Source organism: Mastigoproctus giganteus, chromosome 2 (assembly GCF_048544385.1).
Source record: "Mastigoproctus giganteus isolate SK-2022 chromosome 2, ASM4854438v1, whole genome shotgun sequence".
NCBI classification, from domain to species: domain Eukaryota; kingdom Metazoa; phylum Arthropoda; class Arachnida; order Uropygi; family Thelyphonidae; genus Mastigoproctus; species Mastigoproctus giganteus.
In genome coordinates, this window is record NC_143576.1 from 255,525,079 (window position 1) to 255,548,829 (window position 23,751).

The window sequence follows — 23,751 nt, forward strand, 5'->3', positions numbered from 1 at the left end:
CTTGTATAAGGCAATGGTCAGGCCACACCTAGAGTACTGTGTACAGGTCTGGAGTCCTCATTTCAAGAAGGATGTAGAGATGCTGGAACGAGTACAGAGAAGGGCAACAAGATTAGTGAATGGAACAAAGGGGTGCTCTTACGAAGAAAGGCTTATGTTTTGCAAATTACAGTGTCTGGAGGCTAGGCACCACCGAGGTGATCTGATAGTGGTGTATAAAGCCTTGACTGGTTTGAGCATGCTCAATGCTGATGGGATTCTTCCTCTTGCTCAGAATAATCACCTGAGAGGGCATAAATTCAAATTGAGGAAAGACAGATGTAGGATAGACGTGAGGAAATTTGCCTTTAGCCAGCGGGTGGTTAGTTGGTGGAACAGACTTCCATCCCTTGTCGTGGAAGTTGATAGCCTAAATAAGTTTAAGGCTCAGCTGGACAGGTATTTCGAACGAACAGAGGGGTGAAGTGGAAGTGGTTATTTTTTATTTATTTATTTATTTATTTATTTATTTTTTTTTTGGCTGATGCTGCATAAGCTTGCTTGCTTGCATCAAATGCCTCTACTAATGCTAAAACGCATTTCAACATCTTTTTGAAAATAACCCTGCCTTTCAACAGCTGGTTGCCTACCCAGATATACATCATTTCAAATATTGTACAATGTACAATCAGTAATTGAAGTATAAATGAAATGAACTGTTACTTCCACTTGCCATTTAAGAGTTCATTTTTTTTTTTAACACTGATCTTAATTTTTCATTATTACTCTGGATCCCCACTGCATTATTCACACAAATTGCTCAGTTCCAAATTTGACATCAGCCTTTTACCTGTAAATATAACTGGAAAGCAAGATGCTGGTGATTTAAAGGCCTGCTGTGAGTCATTATGGAACAAGTAAACACATAGGCTGTGTTAGGGTAACTAAGAGTGAGAACAGGTGCACGTATGCTTGCATGCATACGGCAATTCTAGGAGCATAGTAAATAAATTTTATGAATTTGAAGTGCTGGTCAAGTTGTGATATCAGAGATGTGATTTCTCTCAAAAAAAAAATGGATGCAGAGTTTGAATATGGGGAGTATAATGTGCACGGAAAGGATAGATAGGTGAAAGTTATTCTTGCATTACTTCTATTGCAATGTTGAGTCACTTTTGGTGTGATATAAGCACTGGGAAAGCAAAAATGAAAATAAGAGTGTGTTACAGGCCTAATGAGCAGCAGCCTGGGAAGCAAGGTGCCGGGGATTTATAGAACTGCTGGGAGCCATTATTATTATTAGCCATATAGTGCAAGGAAGCCTGAGGCTTATGTTGCACTGGCCGAGAGAGAGAGAGAAGAAAGAAGAAAGGAATCACCAAGAAACAGAAGATGATGTTATCCAGCTCAGGACCCTGGTTTTGCCAAGCCTATACTCACCAGATGTGAGCCCTGGGCTTGCAACAAGTAAATACATGGGCTGTTTTTGGGGTAACTAAGAGTAAGAACAGGCGTATGTATACTTGAATGTACACCAAACTAGGGAATACAGTAAATAAATTTGAAGTGCTGGTCAAGACATTAAAGGCAGATATTGTTGGGATGTTATTGTTGTTATTTGGTTTTTAGGAGCATTAGCAACTAAGGCCATATTGCTCCGGGATATGCGGTGGTCATTCCCTGAATGACCTTTCCGCATCCTCCGTATTTGGTGGTGACGGGCTCGAACCCCGGTCTAATCAAGAAGCGTGTGCTACGCACTGCTGCTCCTTCCCACCTGGCTACGGAGGCGCCAGATATTGTTGGGATATCAGAGACGTGGTGTCACACATATATAAGGAATGCAGAATTGGAATTTGGGGTACAGAAAGGTGGGGTACAATGTTTACAAAAAGGATAGGAAGGGAGGAGGGGTTATGCTGTTAGTTAAGAAACACAAAATCTAAGGAAGTGCATCCAGTTGACATGGGTGAACAGTGCAATGTTGAGTCAGTTTGGTGATATAAGCACTGGGAAAGCAAAAATGAAAGTAAGAGTGTATTACAGGCCTAATGACTTTGCTGAATACAATACAACTGAAATATAAGACAATGAACAATGGCAGAGAAACAGAGTGGGCCAGTAAATCAGAATGTCTTGTAATGAGATATTTTAACATTCCAGATATTGACTGGAACTTGTGGATTGATCACTCACACACTAGCAAGACTTTTGTGGATTTATTGGATGACTGTGTTCTACAGCAGCATGTGCGAGAGGCAACTAGAGAGAGCAATACTCTTGATCTGATTATCAGCAGTGATTATTCATGCATTAAAAACCTGCAGATAAAAGAACCACTACGTGACAGTGATCACAGTGTATTGATGTGGGATTTACTTAAAGATGTAACTACCATCAAGGGTAAAGGCAAGGTTTTTGCTTTTGTAAAGGTGAATATGGTGGTCTCAGATGGTCAACCATGGTAGCCCTGGGCAAAAAAAAAAAAAAATAATAGTAGAAGTGTGTTATAGGCCTAATGACTCTGATGGGTACAACGAATAGCTGTACAGAGAAATAGAGTGAGCGAGTAAATAAGAATGTCTTATAATGAGAGATTTTAACTGTCCAGATATTGACTGAACTTGGTCACTCACACAATAGTAAGACTTTTGTGGATTTATTGGATCTATTTTCTACAGCAGCATGTTAGACAGGCAAGATAGAAGAGTAATGATACTCTTGATCTGATTATCAGCAGTGATAATTCATGCATTACGAATCTGCATATAAAAGAACCACTAGGTGGCAGTGATCACAGCTGCTGGTAACATCATCAGACCAACTGATGATGTCACCATGAGCAGATTCTAAATGGGAAGCATTCAAGAAATAATCATAGAAGCTACAAGGGTTTTCATACCAACTAAGAAATACTGTTCAAGGCTTAGAAGCCTAAATAATTGTCAGATGAACTACTGAGACTCATACCAGAGAAGAAAAAGCATGGAATGCATATCAATTAACACGCAACACAGAAGATTATGGTAGATATAAACTGTTTGTTTGTTATTTGGTTTTTAGAAGCATTAGCAACTAAGGCCATATTGCTCCAGGAATATGCGGTGGTCATTCCCTGACCTTTCCGCATCCTCCATATTTGGTGATGATGGGCTCGAACCCCGGTCTAATCAAGAAGCGTGTGCTACGCACTGCTGCTCCTTCCCACCTGGCTACGGAGGCGCGCTAGATATAAACTAGCCTGAAATAAAATCATAAAGGAGGTTAGGCAAGCTCTGGCAGATTATGAGAAATCTTTGAGCAGAGAAAGCAAACAAAAACAGCACAGACTTCTTTACTTATGTAAACACTAGAAGGATGGAAATGAATCACATTGGTCCATTTGATATAATGGTTTTACTCTTGATGATCCTGCTCTGGTTGCTGACAAATTGAATAGGTATTTTGCATCTACGGTCACACATGAGAAATTCTTTAGGGAAGTGGATGCCAAAAGTTTATCAAACTCTAATAGGAACTAAATGATTTTGAAATAACTGAAAGGAAAGTGAAAGAGAAACAGTTAAAGTTAGACATAAAAAAGGCACCTGGTGTGGATAGATCTATCCAGTTATCTTAATGGAGGTAGTTAAAGAGGCAAGAAAAAACCATCAGCCATAATTATGAGAGCATCTTTGAATTCTCTTTGGATTCAAGGGAAGTCCTTGTGGACTGTAGTTGTGCACATGTATTGCATAACACAAGCAATTAGAGACCTGTTAGCTTAACTTTTGTTCTAGGGGCAAAAAATGGAAACACTGGTTAAAGAATTAATGTAAGACCATCTAGACATGAGTGCAGTTACACTTCAGTCTCAGCATGGGTTTGTTAAGGGGATATCTTGTCTGACAAATTTAACTGGATACAATTATGAAGTGACAAAGGAAATGGATGCAAAAAATAATTTTGATATAATATACTTGGATTTAAGGAAGGCCTTTGGTACTGTGGCACATAAAAGACTGCTGTACAAATTGAAGCAGTATGGCATTAAGGCAAGTTACTGCTATGGATAAAGATATGATTTTGTGGCAGAAGAAAAAGAGAATAGCTATCAATGGACACTGCTCTTCGTGGACTAATGTCATTAGTGGAGTTACTCTGGGTTTGATGTTGGGCTCATCATTTTCTATATTTATTAGTGATAATGAAAGCATATGAGGCTTAATATCCAAGTTTGCAGATGATAGAAAGGTTGGCAGGGTGGTTAATGACAGTATACTATTGCAACACAATCTAGAAAAATTAGGCAGATGGACTGAGAAATGGCAACTGAAGATTAACATTGACAAATGCAAAGTACTGCATATGGGTAGCAGTAGCCTTACAGTACCGTACAAACTGTGTGGTACTACAGGGTAGTGGAAAATGAAAAATTCCTGGGATAATTGTGCAGTCACATATAAAGTTCTCTGAGCAGTGCAGACAGGCTGCCAGGACAGCTCATGGGGTTTTGTCAATGATATACAGAAATTTTGATAGCAGGGACAAGGAGGTTTTTATTCCATTCTGTAAGACCACATGTTGAGTACTGCATACAGGCCTAGAAGCCTTAATTTAGGAAGGATGTAGAGCTGCTGGAATGAGTACAAAGAAGGACAATGAGATTGGTAAGGGGTACAAAAGTTACTCTTAACAAGAAAGGCCTCAGTTCTGCAAATCTCAGCATCTGAATACTAGACACCTGTGAGGTGATCTGATTGAAGTGTTTAAGGTTTTGAATGGACCAAGCTCAATGCTGATGGGATTCTTCCTCCTGCTCAGACTGTGCACATGAAGGGACATAAATTCAAATTGAGGAAGGATGAATAGACGTGGAGAAGTTTGCCTTTCCTCAGCAAGTTGTTGAATGCTGACTTCCATCTGTTGTTGTGGAAGTGGATAGCTTAAATAAATTCAAGGAAGAACTAGGCAAACTAATGAAGGGAATGGATAGGTGATATGGGAAGGTTTTTTTTTTTTTTTTTTGCTTATGCTGTACAAGCTTGCTTTCTTGCATCATTTGCCACTATTAATATTAATATTTCATTTTTCAGGTATCACACTGAAAAAGTTTTCAGAATGTTTTTGGCAAAGAAATCATTTCCCATGATAATTATGTGGCATTAACAATACATCCTGTATATAAATATGCTTTGTTTGGCAGAACTTCAGCTATTTAGTAGCTCTCTGCTAAACCCCTGGCATATTGATCCTTAAACCAACAACTACTATTTTCCTAACTTATATTATTCAATATTTAAAAATAATTTTAATATATTATTAAATTCTTATAATAATTTTTTTATAACTGATTAGTCTATCTTTTTGTTTACAAGTTTACTGTAAGTTTAATCACCAAGAATTTTTCATAGCAAACCCATGATGTGAATGAAGTATAACTGCACTCCTGTCTAGATGGTCCTGAATTACTTTTTAAACCAGTTGTTTTATGGCACATTGGCATCTAAGGCCATAAAGCACCAAGTCAACTTTCTTTAACAGTGACTCCATTATTTTACATGGCACAGAAGTTAGGCTAACAGGTAATTACTCAATTCATCCTTTGAACCCTCCAAGTCACACATCTCCAGTACACAGACACCTCTCTGAATCAAAAGATGATCTCATAATTATGGATAGGGGTTTCCTTACTTCCTTTGCTGCCTCCTTTAATATAATTGGATAGATCCCATCCACCTCAAGTCCCTTTTTTTTTTTTTTTTTTTTTAATCTTTAACTTCAACAATTTCTCTTCCACTTTCCTCTCTGTAATTACAAAATCACTTTTCTCCCTGTTAGAGTATGATAAACTTCTGGCAAGCACTTCCCTAAAGAATTTCTCATGTGTGACTGTAGATGCAAAATACCTATTCAATTTGTCAGCAACCTGAGCAGGATCATCAAGAGTAAAACCATTGATATCAAGTGGACCAATGTGATTTAATTCCTTTCTATCTAGTACTTATATAATAAAGAAGTCTTTGCTGTTTTCTTTGTATCCATGGCCAAAGAGTTTGATAAACTTCTGGCATCCACTTCCCTAAAGAATTTCACTTGTGTGACTGTAAATGCAAAATACCTATTCAATTTTTCAGCAACCTGAGCAGGATCATCAAGAGTAAAAGAAGCATTAAGAATCTGCAGATTCTTAATGCATGAAGAATTACTGCTGATAACCAGATCAAGTATTGCTCTCTGGTTGTCTCTCTAACATGCTGCTGCAGAAAAGAGTCATACAATAAATCCACAAAAATCTTGCTAGCGAGTGAGTGAACAACCCACAAGTTCCCATCAGTCAATATCTGGAAAGTTAGAATTCCTCACTGACATTCTGATTTACTTGCCCACTCTATTTTCCTTGTATAGTTGTTTGTTGTACTCATCACAGTCATTAAGCCTATTACCCGCTCCTACTCTCATTTTTGTTTACCCAGTACTTATGTCAAACCAAATCGACTCAACACTGCACTGGCCACAGTGTTGAATCCAGGGGGGGGGGTGACCGGCAGTGAGTTTCACCTCCGGTGGAATAAAATTCCCCCTGGTGAAAAATAGTAATTTCATTTTATAAAACCCAAATTCAATCAATTTATGTCAAAAAAACACAACTTGAAAAATCAACTAAGTGTGGTACTTGTTAGGTGGTACATGGCAAAAAAATATCACTAAAATTCAAAAGACACGAAACTTTCAAAATAATTAAATGGGCAATATTTCAAGCTGTGCAAATTATAACTAAAACCCACTATTTCAAGTGCTGGTATTTTTATTTTATGGTTTTCAGGTTCCCTTTATTTTCACACAAACCATCTCTTGATAGTGTTTCATACAAACAGTCTACTAATTCTTTGTTTGTATATCACAAACAAGATTGCAGGCCACAAATAGGTTTGCCTGAATTGGTTCATGACAGATGCTATTGTAATTATAAAGTGTCCCACGGCTTTCAGTGGATAATACTGGCGCCACTAATTCAGTCGTTGGCAGTTTTGCTTTATAGTTTTCACATTCCCTTTTTTTTTTTTTCACAGCAAGAGTCTACTTGTGGCTAATTCTACTGCAAACATGACGGTTTGGTCAGAGCCTATAAACAATACATTTTATAACCTTTTTATTATATATGTATCTGTATTGAAAGATTGCATGGAGATAACCTGAGGGCCTGAATGAGTTATTGGAAAAATTAATAAATTAACTGATTGATACACATGCAGAGAAGAATAACATTATTACAATACAGTACTTGCATGTTTGATTATAATTTGTATAATTTTTTTTTTTGCAAATTTTATTCGGTGATTTTCATATTAAATTGTGATTATTGTCAGTAGTGTGGTTTTGGTGAACTGACTATTAGTATTTAGATGCTAAATAATAAATATTTTCTTTTGTTTTCTATTTTGTTTTCTCATATTCGCTTATAACATTCATAAATATGCATAATCTGTATATTTATGCATCGGAATATACACTGGTGTTCAAAGAAAGTGCATCACCTAGGAATTTCACATTTCTAACCCTTTTTCACGATGGTACGTTACATTAATGACTACCATCACAAATAGAAATATAAACAAAAGATATTTATTAATAGTTAAGGCAAAGCTAAGTAATATTTGACAGGTTCTCTCAAAATATTCCAAAATGAGCATTTGCAACCTTTATACAACGGTTTTGGTAAACACGACAATTATGGCTGAAATGTTATCAGAAGCCCTCAGTTTACTTCAGTTTATCATTTTAAATGGAAAAACAAAATGAAAAGTTCACCAGGTGCAAACTAATATTTAGTTGAACTGCCTCTGGCCCTGATGAGAGCAGCACACCATTGAGGCATCGACAAGACCAATTTCTGAAGATAATCAACTGATAGTTCGTGGTTCCAAACAGGAATTATGAAGTTCACGAAGGGTCTTTGGTTTCCTTCTGGCAACTGCAGATTCCACACGATGCCAATGGTTCTCTATAGGATTCAGGTCCGGGCTGTTTCTTGGTCAGCTAATGTAATGGACCGTCCTTCCCACCATTTTTTCACTTCTAACAAATGTAAACACATTACTGTTGAACCTCTAAGGCAGAAATGAAGCTAAAGTAACTACAGAAGTGCCTACTTACACTTTTTGCCCAATGACAAGGAGCAGAGTCATCCTGAAAGGTGCAGTTACTTGGCAGGTTGAAAAGTTCTCTAATGGTTGGCAGCAATTTGCCTTCCAATACAGCCAGGTATTCATTGGCATTTACGGAACCTTTTATAAACTGCAGGTGACCTACTACGCGATACGAAATGCACCCATATCATGCACCCCCATATTGTAGGATAGATGTGCGGAAGTTTGCCTTTAGCCAGCAGGTGGTTGATTGCTGGAACAAACTTCCATTTGTCATTGTAGAAGTTGATAGTTTAAATAGATTCAAGGCAGAACTTGACAGACATTTGGAGCGAGTGGATGGGTGAAATAAGGGGTTTTTTTGCCTGATGCTATATAAGCTTGCTTTCTTGTATCATGTGCCTTTGCTAATGCTAATTTGGCTGGTAGGGAATTTCACTGTAGACACCATACAGTCTGGATGGTATTCTTCACCACGTCTACGGCGAATCGTTTGTCTCCCATCAGAGCCACGCAGGTTGAATTTCTTCCCATTCGACAAAATAACTGACTTCCACTGCTCGGGGGTCCATTTGACATGCTCTCTACACCAAATTAATCGGGCCTTTTTCATTTTTTGTGTGAGGAGGGACTTCTTCTTAGGATGATGGACTACAAGTTCATTTTTGAAGAGGCATCTTCTGACTGTTACTGCACTTGCTACCACTCCTGTATGTTCTTCCCATTCTCTTTTCAGCTCAGACGAAGAAGCTTTATGGTTTTTAAGGCACAAGCGCTTCAAAACGCAGTCCTGTTTTGGCTGTTCACATCCGGATCCTTTTTTCCTATCAGCAGAACCAGTATCCTTGAGTTTGGGAAGAAACCTACTCACTGTCGACCGATTACAAGACACTCTATAAGCAATATGACGGGAAGAACATCCTTCCTCATGTAAAGCAACAGTAGCACTTTTTCTTCGTGGTTTCAACTGCACATAACTCGCCATCCCAACACAAGCAAGAAATGACTGCAACTCTTGCAGAGCGTGCTTATACAGCTGAAAGTAACAGCTGATGCAATATTACATCATCACCCATCAGCATTGAGCATGCTCAATGCTGATGGGATTCCTCCTCTTGCTCAGAATAATCACCTGAGAGGGTATAAATTCAAATTGAGAAAAGACAGATGTAGGATAGACGTGAGGAAATTTGCCTTTAGCCAGCGGGTGGCTGGTTGGTGGAACCGACTTCCATCCCTTGTCGTGGAAGTTGATAGCCTAAATAAGTTTAAGGCTCAGCTGGACAGGTATTTCGAATGAACGGAGGGGTGAAGTGGAAGTGGTTATTTATTTATTTATTTTTTTTTTTGGCTGATGCTGCATAAGCTTGCTTTCTTGTATCAAATGCCTCTACTAATGCTAATGCTATGCATGTCAATCTTATCTGATGCAATCTGTAAGCAATATTGCCACATACTTATGTTATTTGGACAACAATTAGAATTTTAAGGGGTGATGCACTTTTTTTGAACACCACTGTATATGCATAAATTTAAATTTATGTATAAATTTATATTTATGCATATATATATATGAATATGAGCTAAGTTAATAGTGGTAAGAGTTTTTAAAGTTAAAAAATGATATACTAGCTTATCAGGTAACCCAAAAACCATAGCGGGTACCCAACGTGACCTGGAAAAAATATAAATATATGCCATGACATAAGCAATAAATTATAAAAGCATAAAAAACTACCATTAAAATGTTAATTATGGCAATGAGATACATTGAAAGGGACTTTTTCGAGGGCTAACCCTTTCAATGTATCAACCATAATTAACGAGCTATCCGTTTCTGTAGTCATCGTCCAGCATAACTATGTCCAAATGTATGTAAAATAGTAAGATAGGGCCAAAAAGTAGTGACGAGAATAAAATTATGTTGATTAATCCCAAATTTAGCAGTAAGCTGGCAAGATGACTGTTAGCCCGACGGATAGTCAAAATTTAAATTTTGACTATCCGTCGGGCGTTTTGGTAGTTTTTTATGCTTTTATAATTTATTGCTTATGTCATGGCATATATTTATATTTTTTCCAGGTCACGTTGGGTACCCGCTATGGTTTTTGGGTTACCTGATAAGCTAGTATATCATTTTTTAACTTTAAAAACTCTTACCACTATTAACTTAGCTCATATTCATATTTATACAGACCGATGTAATGTTTAATCGTCTTAGATGGCATTAATTGGTTATGTGACTATTTAATATTTATTATAATATAAATTTTACTATTTGCTTTTTCATACTTGGATATATATATATATATATATATATATATATATATATGCATAAATTTAAATTTATGTATAAATTTATATTTATGTATAAATTTATATTTATGTATATTTATATTTATGCATATTATGCATAAATATAAATATACAGATTTGTTTGTAACATATACATATGCTGAAAATATTAAATAATAATAAAAAAATATACTACATGTATCCCCGCTTTGCATTCTCCCCTCCAGTGCAACCTCTCTGGATTCAACACTGACTGGCCATCCATGTCAACAGGTTACACTGACTTAGATTTCATGTGCTTAACTAAAAGCACATCCCTTCCTGTGCACATTGTACTCCCCATATTCAAATCCTGCATCCACTATATCTGAGTGACACCATGTCTCTGTTATGCCTACAATGTCTACATTTGATGGCTCGAGTACTTCAAATGTATTTACAATTCTCCTGGCATCAGTGTGGCATTACAATTCTCCTGGCATCAGTGTGGCATTACAATTCTCCTGGCATATTTTCTGTAATGAGTACTTCAATTTCATCAAATTTATTTACAATTCTCCTGGCATTAGTGTACATGCAAGTATACATGCACATGTTCTTACTCTCAGTTACCCTAACACAGTCCATGTATTCATTTGTTCCACAGCAAGGCCTTGCTTTCCAGGCTGCTGCATGTTCCAATAAAAGCAGTGCATGAATTACTTTCACCTCTGCCTTTGGCTATTGTTAATCTATTAGTCTGTATATCCCATCCAAGCTAGCAGTTTTCCGATGCACCTAGCACTGCCTCGATAGCATCACCAACTATTCTTGCACTCTTTCTATTAAATGTATCCTATCCCTGAAGAAGCACTCTCTCCTCTTAATGACAGACTATACTGAGAAAAATTCTACCCCATGAGCCTTGCACAATCTCCAGGGCCAACTTGATTGAGAAGACTCTCATCATACACGCTGAGTGGACAGAAATCATGGGACACCTACCTAGTAACAGGTAGGCCCACCTTTCACCCGAATCAGGGCAGTCACATGGTGCATTGAATCCACTAGTTCACGAAAACATTCCACAGGTATTTTGATCCATGCTTGCTGCACCACTGTCCATAATTCTGTCGCATTCCTGGGTGGAGGATCCAAAGCTTGAGCGAACCTTTCCACAGCATCCCAAAGATGCTCCACAGGGTTCATGTCTGATGAACGGGGAAGTCATTCCATGGTGGTAAAATCTGTGGGCTGCTCTTCAAACCAGATTCTATCACCACAGCTCTGTGGGGAGGCTCACTGTCCTGCTGGAGGAGTCCACTGCTCTGTGGGTGCACATGACCATGAAGGGATGCAGATGGTCTGCGAGGATGGACACATAACCTGGACCATTCAGAGATGTGTCTAGACATACCAGAGGTTCCAACATGTGCTAGTTGAACATGCCCCAGACCATTACTGACCATCCACCTGCCTGAACAGTTCCTTGTTGACATGACGGGTGCACAGCTTTGTGTGGTTTCTGCCAGATATGCATCCTCCTGTCCACTCGAAATAACTGGAAACGGGACTCATCGGACCAGTGCCAATGTTCTTTTGCCCAGTTGAGGCACATAGTCCTGTGTCTTGGTGTTAGCAATGGGACTCCGATGGCTCCCATAACCTATTGCAGCTAACGATCGCCCTAATGGTCTTTGTGGAGATGTTTCTGGTTCCTTGTTGCAGTCAACAGTGATTTGTGCCACTGTCGCTCTCCGGTTGACTGAAACAACGTGAGACAGACACTGACGGCCACATTCATCCACCGCCTTTCTCCGCCCACAGCGCTGTCCACGATGAGATGTTATTCCGGAAATGGCGTATTCTTGATACACTCTTGATACTGTCAAATGGGGATAGTGCAATTTCTGTAGCACCTCAGCAATAGAGTGACCCATTCGTCAGGCACCCACTATCACCCCTCTTTCAAAGTCTGTAAACACACAATGTTTATCCATACTGACATCGAATTACCATCTAGGTGAATGCAGTGATGCAGTATACTTATATACCTGCCAAGCGGTGGGTTCGTCCACTAGTGAGAGGGGTGACAGCGTCGTGTTGTCCAGGAACCAGATACCCCACAAATTCTGTCCTTTCAGTGTACTCCCTCTTATGCAGCCACTTTCAAATTTAACCTAACTTGAAATTTTTTACCTCCAAATAGACCTCTGGGGTTGAGAAAGTTCTGATTCATAATAATTACAATGTAATACACCAACCGTATAACTGAAACTTTATTAAAATAGAAATAATATTAGACTGGATCAAATTAAAATTTGATTTTAATTCATATAACTGAAACTTTATTAAAATAGAAATAATATTAGACTGGATCAAATCAAAATTTGATTTTAATTTGATCCAGTCCAATATTATTTCTATTTTAATAAAGTTTCACTTATATGGTTGGTGTATTACATTGCAGTTATTATGAACTGACTTTTTTTCTTAGTATTGCCCTGTACTTTTTAAGTAAGTACTCAGATCTCCTACTCTTAATGTCATTAGTGCCAACATGTACAACAACGTTACCTTTTGTGCCCTTAAAAGATGATATCTACTCTACATCATCAACCTTTTCCTCGGCAGACATACCCTGGTCCTATTCCACCTATCCTTTTTGCACAATATATTTCCTGTTTCCCTGACAACAGAGTCACCTCATTAGTTACAACTGGCTTTCCTTTCATTCATTTAATGTGGCAATAATCTCTATTTCAAATGGTGGGAAGCTTTTTTACAAAATTTTGAAGCTTTGTAAAAATGAAAAAGTTGCACATAAATGTTTTTAAATATTAATTCATTCTTATTTTGACTTTATTGCCTAACACAAGAGTAAAATTATTGTCAAAAACTAAATTAATTTTTAAAACAATATTATGAATTCTTAAAAAATATATAACTTCCTACATCTCTTTATTTCTAAAACATGGTATTTCCTGAAATCTTTTTGTGAAATATAAGACTATCCTGTCTCGCAAAAATGATTCTTCTGCTCCTATGCCTATCTCGATGACACTCAGATTTCTAGACAAGATCACATATCTAGTAGGGATTACCCAGACTTCTAATCTCTCTTGGCATAAGCATATCACAAATATTGCTTACTCTGCATCTAAAAAAAACTGAGTTTTCTTGTTCACTCTCGGCATTACTTTTCTTCCAGTACTTTGTACTGGAAAAAAAAGTATTGCAGAGATTTGTACAGAGCTGTTTGCTCTGTACAAATCTCAAATCCACCCTACAGTGGAATATTGTGCCCATACAGGCAGTATCCTCATAAACTCTCTCTCTCTCTCTCTCTCTCTCTCTCTCTCTCTCTCTCTCTCTCTCTCTCTCAGAGCTTGTAAACTCCATTCCAAAGAGGGCAGTTAGGTTAATTAATGGTCCATCTCTTATAAAGTCTCTGCACTCTGTCTCATACACATTCTGTTTCTGCTGCATGCCTTTTCTAATACTTCCATGGGCACTGTTCTTCTGAACTGGCTTCTATAATTATGACCTCCCCTTCCAAATCAGTTTGAACATGCTGCAACTAGTTAGCATCCTTTTCCTGTCCTACTTCATATTCACAGAATCAACTTTTCTTCTTCCTCACTTATTCCTTCAAACTTTCATTTTCTGGAACAATATCCCTTCGCACGTATATGATACTTCACACCAAGTACCATAGGTTCTCATACCTTTCATTTTTGGGGTTTTCGTAAAAAAAAATGACTCAGTTTTATTAACTTCTAGATGAATTCCAGAGAATTTTGCTCAGTTTTCAGCTTTTATAAGTACAAACTGGAAAATTGAGGCTAATAAAGATAATCTTCTCCTCCAATATTCAAAGCTATTTTCGTGCTGCTGTTTATTATAAACAATCTACAATTAATTGAAAACACAAGATATGACAGCACATACTTGAAAAATTTCAAGACAGTTCATATATACTGAACTGTCTGAAGGGGACCTAAATGTATATTGATGTATGTACTTGTGAAAAGGTTGAAAATCTTAAAAGGAAAAAAAATGCCAAAAATATAGATAAAAATTCTCTCCTCTAAGCCCACCCTGTTGCTCAAAAGTGTATGTCCAATTCTGCTTTGAACTTTACACCAAACCTTGACTGCTGTTGCAGTCAATTTATTCCAGTGATCTACAATAAGCTCAAAAGCTTGAAAGCTCAATTTCATGAAAGTAAACTTCATGAGATTGAGCCTTCTGTTACTCCCCAAAATTTTGAGCCCCTGGTTCTTCTCCCCTTTGCCTATGAAAAATATACTCTCTCATTTATTTTACTGGTTCTCTTCAGGGCTTTATACACCTCTATCAGGTCTCCTGCACCCCCAAGATGTCCACAGTTGCCAAGTTTTGCAGTCTGCATTTTCTCTGAACCCTTTTAAGAAGGTCTATGTCTTTCTTCTTCAAGTGTGGCTAGACCTGAACACAATATACTAAATGTAATCTCACCATTGTCTTATACAAAAGGATAATGACTCCTTTTTCCTACTTGCAAAGTTCCTATAAATCATAGACAAGAACTATGTTCCATCCGAGCTGCCTGTTTACATTGCATGGAAAATTTCATACCTGACTAAATCATAACCCCTTAGTCTTTTTTTTGTCCTGGACCATTTCAAAGCATTAATTTTCAATTCCCATTTTTCAGACCATTTGTGCAACCAATCTAAGTCATTCTGAAGCAAAATTACCTGGTTTCGGTCATTAATTATCCTTCCTGCCTTTAAATCATCAAACTTTGACAACTTTCCCTGCACTCCTTTATGAATGCCATTAAGGAAGATAAGAAACAGAAGTGGCCCCAACACTGATTCTTGAAGGACTCCACTTGCTACACTGATCCACCCTGAGATATGTCTATTTATGACTACTTTCTGTCTCCTGTCTTTTAGCCAATGTTCCAATGAAGGATCTTGTCATTCCCAATTTGCTCCAGTTTATATAAACTGGCCTTTCACAGAAAATCATATCAAAAGCTTTACTAGTCAAGGTAAATAATGTCAAAGTTAAGGTAAATAATTTCAGATTGTTTCTAGCATCCAAATGCTTTATGACTTCACCATAATAATCAACTAAATTAGTCAGGCAAGGCTTCCCCATCACAAACTCATGCTACAATCCATTAAGGATACCAGTTCTGTCAAGACAGTCTGTACTGTATCCCTAATCAGAGATTGTGATCTTACCAACTTTTGCACTTCCTTTGTGGATTGGGGAAACATCACTGCTTCTCCAGTCCAGGGGTGGAGAGATATTCTGAGGAGTCTAATGATGATGATCTCACTAACATTTTTCAGTGGAATGATGAACTCACATGCAACCTTTTTTAATATAACAGGATGTATACCATCTACTCCTGGAGCCTTACCTTTGTTCAGCTTCAGTAGTTCTCCCTCTACTCTTCCCTTTACTCTTCTTTGAGATTGATATAGCACTTAATTTAAAGCAGCCTAACTCCTTGTCACAGATCCCTCACAGCCAAAGGGGTCTTTTAACTGTAAAAATGCCAGAAGTTCGGGAAGATACAAACTGGATTATAATGAAAGAGAAAGGTATTCGAAATACTTGAAAAATTAATATGCATATCTAAGACCTGACATTAATATCAATGCAATCACAGTGTAAGAAGTGGAGTTCCTTAAGGATTGGTACTGGGACCATTGTTGATTTTCTTAAGTGATATTCAAAAAGGAATACATGGCATGATGTCAAAATCTGCAAATGTCAAAATCAGTAGGGTAGTTAATAATCAGTGCCAAGTGGCACTTCTTCAGGATGACTCAGACTTCAGGGATGGTCAAAAAAAAAAGGCAGCTATCTTTTAATGCAGTAAAATGCAAGTGTTACACTTTAGCATTAGCAGAGGCATATGATGCAAGAAAGCAAGCTTATGCAGCATCAGCCAAAAAAAAAAAAAAAAAACCACTTCCATTTCACCCCTCCGTTCATTCAAAATACCTGTCCAGCTGAGCCTTAAATTTATTTAGGCTATCAACTTCCACAAGGGATGGAAGTCTGTTCCACCAACCAACTACCCGCTGGCTAAAGGCAAACTTCTGCACATCTATCCTACATCTGTCTTTCCTCAATTTGAATTTATTTCCTCTCAGGTGATTATTCTGAGCAAGAGGAAGAATCCCATTGGCATTGAGCATACTCAAACCATTCAAGGCTTTATACACCTCTATCAGATCACCTCGCCAGTGCCTAGTCTCCAGACACTGTAATTTGCAAAACTTTTTTTCGTAAGAGCAACCCTTTGTTCCATTCACTAATCTTGTTGCAACTTCTCTGTACTCGTTCCAGCAGCTCTACATCCTTCTTGAAATGAGGCCTCCAGACCTGTATACAGTACTCAAGGTGTGGCCTGACCATTGCCTTATACAAGGGAATAATCACCTCCTTATTCGTGCTAGAAAAATTCCTGTATATCATTGGCAAGACACCATGAGCTACTCTTGCAGCCTGTCTGCACTGTCACTTGGGGAAGAGCAATCCCAAAATAACATACACTTGGTAGGGAGTTTAAACTAAAAACAGTAGAAGAAGGAAGGGATTTAGGAGTTACAATTTGGTTAGACATGTAGTTCTCTAAGCAGTGTAGAGAGGTAGCAGGAAGGCCCATGGCGTCATATCAATGATTTATAGACATTTGCTTCTAGAGATAAGGATGTCATAATACAATTAGAGAAGACCTGATTGAAGTGTAAAAGGCTCTGAGGGGAAAAAGTTATATGAATGAGGGCAAAATTTTAACTGTTATGATTCCAGAACTAGAGATCATAAATTCAAATTACAACAGAAGAGGTTAGACTTGATTGCAAGTTTTTTTTTAGCCATTTGAGTTGTTGATTACTGGAATGTCTCCATAGATGGCTGAGGCTGACAATGTGGGGACCTTGCACCATACGGCTAATACTAACACAATAGTGACTATGGATGAAGAGTAAAGAGAATTCAGAGAGCCAAGAAAGATATGAAATAGGATAAGGAAAGGATGAAGTGTATGGATAATTTTGTAAGGAAGACTAAAAAGAAATTGAGAGGAAAGGTCAAAAGTGAAGATTTGGTTAAGAAATAAGGATTGAAATAAGGAATAGGGATATTGAAGTCAACAAGAAAGTAATAGGGTACAGGAAAGGAACTAGGGATAAAAACATTGTGGGTAGTGATGGAAATGGGTGAAAGAAGTGGAATAATCCGCAATCCCTATAACTGCTTGTAGACATAGGGAGATTATAATCCTATCGCTATTAGAAACTAACTACCTGGAGCAAATACACATACAAAAACACATTTCAAAAACTCACTCATGAAAGGTTTAAACTATGTATTTGATGCCACCAATTTTTCCCCTCTCCTATTCCTTCTTCCTAAACCATAGTCTCCCACACAATTTCTACCCCTTCCTTCTCCCATTACCACTAAAAATCATTTTTTCTCTCTATTAATTATGTATTTATTATTTCATACATTCCTCTTATTTCCTCTTTGTTATATTCTGATGTTGGCACACATACCTGCACTGTCACCATATCTCTAGGTTTTGCTTTTATTCACACCATTATTATGATATTAGTAACACATTTAACATCTTAATTCCCTTCTTTATTAAAAACTATTGCAACATCATTTCTTTTCTCTTCTCTATAAGAATATAAAAAATTTAAATCCAAAGTAGCCTCACCTCAAATATACCTACCAAATCCAGCCTACTCCTATCTGCCTCCCTTCTTAAGTTTTATACTTTCCCTTTTTGTCCTATTGTTCTCACATTTCATGTTGCTGTCCTAATTCTACTTCCTATCTTGCTATTCCACTTCTTACAACTTACCTTGCAGGTAAGTTGTAAGAAGAGGATTTTGCTTACTAAAGACCTAGAAGGCTGCATTTCCTTCCAGGACACGACAACCTTCATGACTAACTTTTGAAATCTCTACCAACATATTAGACAATGGTAAGGCCTCACCTTGAGTACTGTGTACAGGTCTAGAGGCCTCATTTTAGGAAGGATGTAGAGTTGCTAGAACGAGTACAGAGAAGGGCAACAAGATTGGTGAGAGGAACAAAGGGGCTCTTCTTACAAGGAGAGGCTTAAATTCTATCAATTGCAGCATCTGAAGACTAGGCACCTACAAGGTGATTTGACTGAGGTGTACAAGGCCTTGAATGGTTTGAGCAGGCTCAATGCTGATGGGATACTTCCACTTGCTGAGATTAAGAATCTGAGGGGGCATAGATTCAAACTGAGGAAAGACAGTTGTAGAATAGATGTGAGGAAGTTTACCTTTAGCCAGTGGGTAGTTGATTGTTAAAACAGACTTCCATCTGTTGTTGTGGAAATTGATAGCTTAAATAAATTTAAGGCTTTTCAAAAAGTAAGAGCATTAAGGCTGAACTAGACAAACATTTGGAGTGACCGGATGGGTAAAATGGGAAGGTTTTTTTTTTTTTTTTTGGCTGATGCTATATAAGCTTGCTTTCTTGCATCATATGCCTCAACTAATGCTAACATATATAAGGGAAATATAAACAGATGACAGTATCTATCTTCTCACTGCTTTCCAAGCATTGAGAGAGAAGGCCAGACTCCCACTGATAATTTAGTAAAGTTAATAAAAAAAAAGATATATAACGGAACAAGAAAAATATATAATCTAATTATACATAAAATATAAAAGTTTTTATATTTTAATGTAAGCCTTTTTAAACATTTCATTAAACATGTTTACTGTGTTTTAGAAAAAGAGATGATAAAGTTTAAATTTTAAACAAAAACAGACAGTAGCGAAACTACAAATTCTATCCCCTGAACAAGGTTTGCAAACAGGTCCCCTAATGCACTCATTAAAATCCAGTTGACTATTGCCATAGACACCCTTGGCTCTTCAGGGCTCCATGTGGGATGACCTGGCAGTATGGTAGTTTAGCCACTGTATCCTGTTAATAAACAAACAATCTTTGCTCACTTCTTTCACCATTGTAATCCTAACTGTTCCTTCCACTATGAAATACATTCCATCTGCATCATCACCCTGTATGGAAAAAAAAAAAAAAAAAAAATGAGGAAGAGAAACTTTATGAAACAGTTATTCTTAAATTATTCCGTTTTTAGTAAATGGTTGCAGGGTTATATTTCAAGACAGACAGTAAAATATTCTGAAAATGTACATATTTCTGCATTCAGTTTCTGTCTTATGAACACTTTTGGTTCTTCCAGTGACAGAGACCAACTTTTGTCCTTCAAGACTTAGGCTTATGCTCACATTAGAGATGACAATGTTATCCACAAGTTGACCTATATTGATAATATCATATTAATATCAATATTGTCATCAAAAATATGAATCAACTATTTATTTAAAACTTAAAACGCAACTGTAACAACTATTTTGAGATTTACTGGGGTCTCTCATCAGATGATGAGTTTTGCCAACTGGTGAATAATGTATGAAGTCTAAGTGAACAACCAAGTGGAATATGGAAGAAAAACTTCCAACCTTCCAGAAAATAAATGCTGAAATGTGCATAATTTTCAGCTGATTTCAATGTTTGCGTTGAAATATAACTACGCAACCTTTATCACTTTGCTAGTAGAGCAAACACTTCCCAGCATTAGGAGTTAAAAGTAGTTTTTTTTATGTGCTTAACTGGAAGTTTTTCTTATATACACCACTTGGCTGCCTGCATACACTCAATAAAATATTCACAGTTCACAAAATCTTGCTAAAAGAGGCCAGCCCTTTCGTGTAATGAGGAACTAGTAAGTCCCAAAATGGCTGTCACAGCAGTGCATTAAATTTTAAATAGATAGTGGATTCACCTCTTTTGGTGAAGTTATTTAAGTCAACTCATCGACAATGGTGAAATTTTTAATGTGAGCACAAGTCATGGCCCTGAAGGCCAAAAGTCAATTTCTATAAATGGAAGAACCAAAGTATTATTATTAGTAATAGTATGGAAAAATTATACAGGGAAGCACCCTGCATCACTGCTTGCAACATAGCCTGATTATGCCACCTATTTTTTTTAACCAAGCATATTTCTCATTTCCTTGACAACAACAACAATGGCTACATCCTGTAGGACCAGTGCACTATGCCATCCAGCAGTCCACCAAGTTTTAGTTATGGATCAGTACAAACTCCTTACATATAGGATATACAAGACAACTGTCAAATGAATAGGTGATTGCCTGCTAGATTGGCTTTGGAATACATGGCTGTACAAGTGATGAACTCGAGATGCAGAAGGGAAAATGCACATGGCCATTCCCATCTGAATCATTATATCCTTGGACAAAAACATTCATAGTGGATCATACAGCCACCATTATTGAGGTAAGAATTTAATTAGAAAATATTTAAATTAACTTTACAAAATTTTTCAGTCATTAAATCTTTAAAATATTATAAAAGCTAAGCAAATGACAATAACAAAGTTGGATAAAAGCAATAACTAAGCTACTACTAAACTTAAGAATTTAAACTTGCAAAATACAAAAAGAAAATATCTTACAAAGATTAACTTTACTAATGTAACATTAAATTTATAAAATATTAGAGAATATTAAATTAATTTATAAAAGAACTTTAAAAAATTCCAGAAATTAAATTTACAAACTTACAGAAATTAAACTGATACCATTACAGAAATTAAGAAATTAAGCTGCTACTTATACTTGGACCTAAACCTAGACCATAATGCAAGAATATCCAAAATGTGCATCTTCTATTCTCTAGAGCTGACAATCAATTTGGATATTCTTGCATTGTTATGGAAATTTGCTTTCACCCAGAGAATAGCTGATCGTTAGAATAAACTTCCACCTGGCATTGTAGAATAAATTTGCTCAATTTGTCAATCCTCACTTTGCCAACAATGAATTCCTCTCATTTGGCTATTTTTCTACTTGTGAAGGGGGGAGCACAACCAACTTCAATGGAAAAAAGTAGGTTATAAAAGAAGTAAATGCATAAATGTTGGGATATCAACTAATTCAATCCCTATTGTTTCCATTCCTACTTCATCCTACAGTGGTAACAGAATACTGGCAGTCTAAAATCAACAGGATTTTACAGAAACTGTTAGTATTGTCACGAGCCAGTGGCTATCAGTGCTTGATGAAGCAATTAAGAATTTGTTATTTTGATTGTACTAGTAAATGTTTACTACTTACATTCAGACATTTGGCATTTTATTATAATTTATTTAAATGACCTTGGATATGTGTAATATTGAATCATTAATTTTCTATGACAATGATTAGTGCAATTGCATCATTACTACATACTACATAGTTGAATTTTAAAACAAACCAAAGTTTATATGTTAGGCATCATTATTATAACATCTCTTATTGTGAAATTCTCCACAACAAATTGCCTTTTTCTTATACTTCAAATTAGTAATAACACATCCTCATCAGAAACACATACTGTTACATATTCTCAATTGAGTATCACCACCCAGGCACTATTTCAAACCTCTTTGGTCTCTCATCAGTGGGTGAGTAGGTGCCCAGAAGTATAATAGCTGATCATCCAGTTGTGACTTATTTACACAATATGAGAAATGCCAAAAGGTGTACTTCTTAGACTATTAAATTTTTGGTGCAGAAGGCCTAAAAATATGACCCTGGTTAGTGCAATTGCATCATTACTACATAGTTAAATTTTAACACAAACCAAAGTTTGTACATTAGGCATTATTATAACATTTCATATTGTGAATCCTTCACAATAAGTTGCCTTTCTCTTATACTTCAAATAAGTAAAATTCCTCATTAAAGAATCTTCTCATTGGTGGACAGGTATATGCCTGATTTGAGGCCTTCAGTACTAAATTTTATCAGTCTAAGAAGTGCACCTTTTTGCTACTCTTTCATATTATATAAATAAATCACAACTCATTCAGCTCTTATACTTCTGGGCACCTACTGGCCCACTGATAGAAGACCAAAGATCTTCAAAATGGCCTCACATTGAGCTTCAAAGAGCCTCAATTGAAAATGAGTAGCACTACCCAGGTAGTGGTACTCAAATGAAAATGAATAACAGTAGTCTTCTCTAGTGAAGCAGTGTTACTAATGTGAAGTATAAAAGAAAGACAATTGTGGTGGAGGATTCCAAAATACGAGATGTTATAATGATGCCTAACCTAACATACAAACTTTGATTTGTTTTAAAATTCAACTATGCAGCAATGATGCAATTGCACTAACAGTGACACAGTTTGAAATTTACATAGTGTAAGGCTTTCTACCCTAAAATGGTATTAGTTTAATAATAATTTTCTTAATTTGATACTGCTATACTATTGCTCTTTTTACTTAGTGTAATAGTTATTAGTTATATTTTATGATTAAGATAGTTGCACCTTATAATTAAAATATCTTACTTGTTTGATGATTTGTTCATTTTCATATGACTTTGGCACAAGAGCATCACAAAGATTCATCCGTTCATATTGCTGGGCCAAAAAAAAAAAAAAAAAAGAAAAAAAGAAAATTCACTGTTAGTTTACTCAAAATCAAAATATAGCAAAACTACCATATAATGATCACTACCATGTTCATTTTCTTTTAAAAAATTCTTCCCTGAATGTCATTATTTACACTGTAGTTAGTGTTAATATTCATTAACAGTTCTGCAAATATTTCTTTCATCAAGAAGCAAAAAAGTATAGGTGTGAATCCAGGAATTTCACCAATAAAAAGACTGAGAATACAATGGTGGGGGAGATTCATGAAGAATATATTAAAGTACGAAGAGTATTTTAATATTGCTGGAGAAACTAACAAGGTTAGTAAAAATGTGGGGGGGGGGACAATTAAGTGGTTATCATCCAAACAACTTTTTTTATTTTTTATTTGTCTAGTAATTCTTAACTCATTGGTAGTCAAATAAAATGATATACAGGAAGTCCTAATTGTTCATTGGCCAGTCAGTATTAGCAGTGGCAATGATGCAAGAAAGCAAGCTTATACAGTATCAGTTAAAAAAAAAAAAAAAAAACATTCCACATCACCTGTCCATCCCCTCTAATAGTTTGTCTAATTCTACCTTGAATTTATTCAAACCACACACTTCAACAACAACAAAAGGTAGTTTGTTCCAACAATCAACTGCCTGGTGGCAGAAAGCAAATTTCCACACAACTGATGCTGCAAGCATCCTTCCTCAATTTAAATTTGTGTCCCTTCATATGTGTATAGCCTGAGCAAGAGAAAGGATTCCATCAGCATTTAGTTCACTCAATCCATTCAAAGCTTTCAACCTCGACCAGATCCCCTCGCAGGTGCCTAGTCTTCAGGCAA

The 23,751-nt window shown here is 36.6% G+C and overlaps 1 protein-coding gene across 2 annotated transcripts in view; it reads right to left on the minus strand.

The window, feature by feature from the left end:
* Positions 1-23,751, minus strand: part of LOC150090401 (cAMP-dependent protein kinase type II regulatory subunit-like) — a 232,000-nt gene that overhangs the window by 29,664 nt on the left and 178,585 nt on the right. Inside the window, exons 9-10 of one of the 2 annotated variants that reach the window (XM_090369100.1) lie at positions 22,833-22,904; positions 19,403-19,468 (exon numbers count right to left, since the gene is read on the minus strand). In XM_090369100.1, the coding sequence (XP_090225226.1) occupies positions 19,403-19,468; positions 22,833-22,904 (138 nt within the window). The remainder of the gene's footprint in view (positions 1-19,402; positions 19,469-22,832; positions 22,905-23,751) is intronic. The other variant, XM_090369101.1, reaches the window with a different exon arrangement.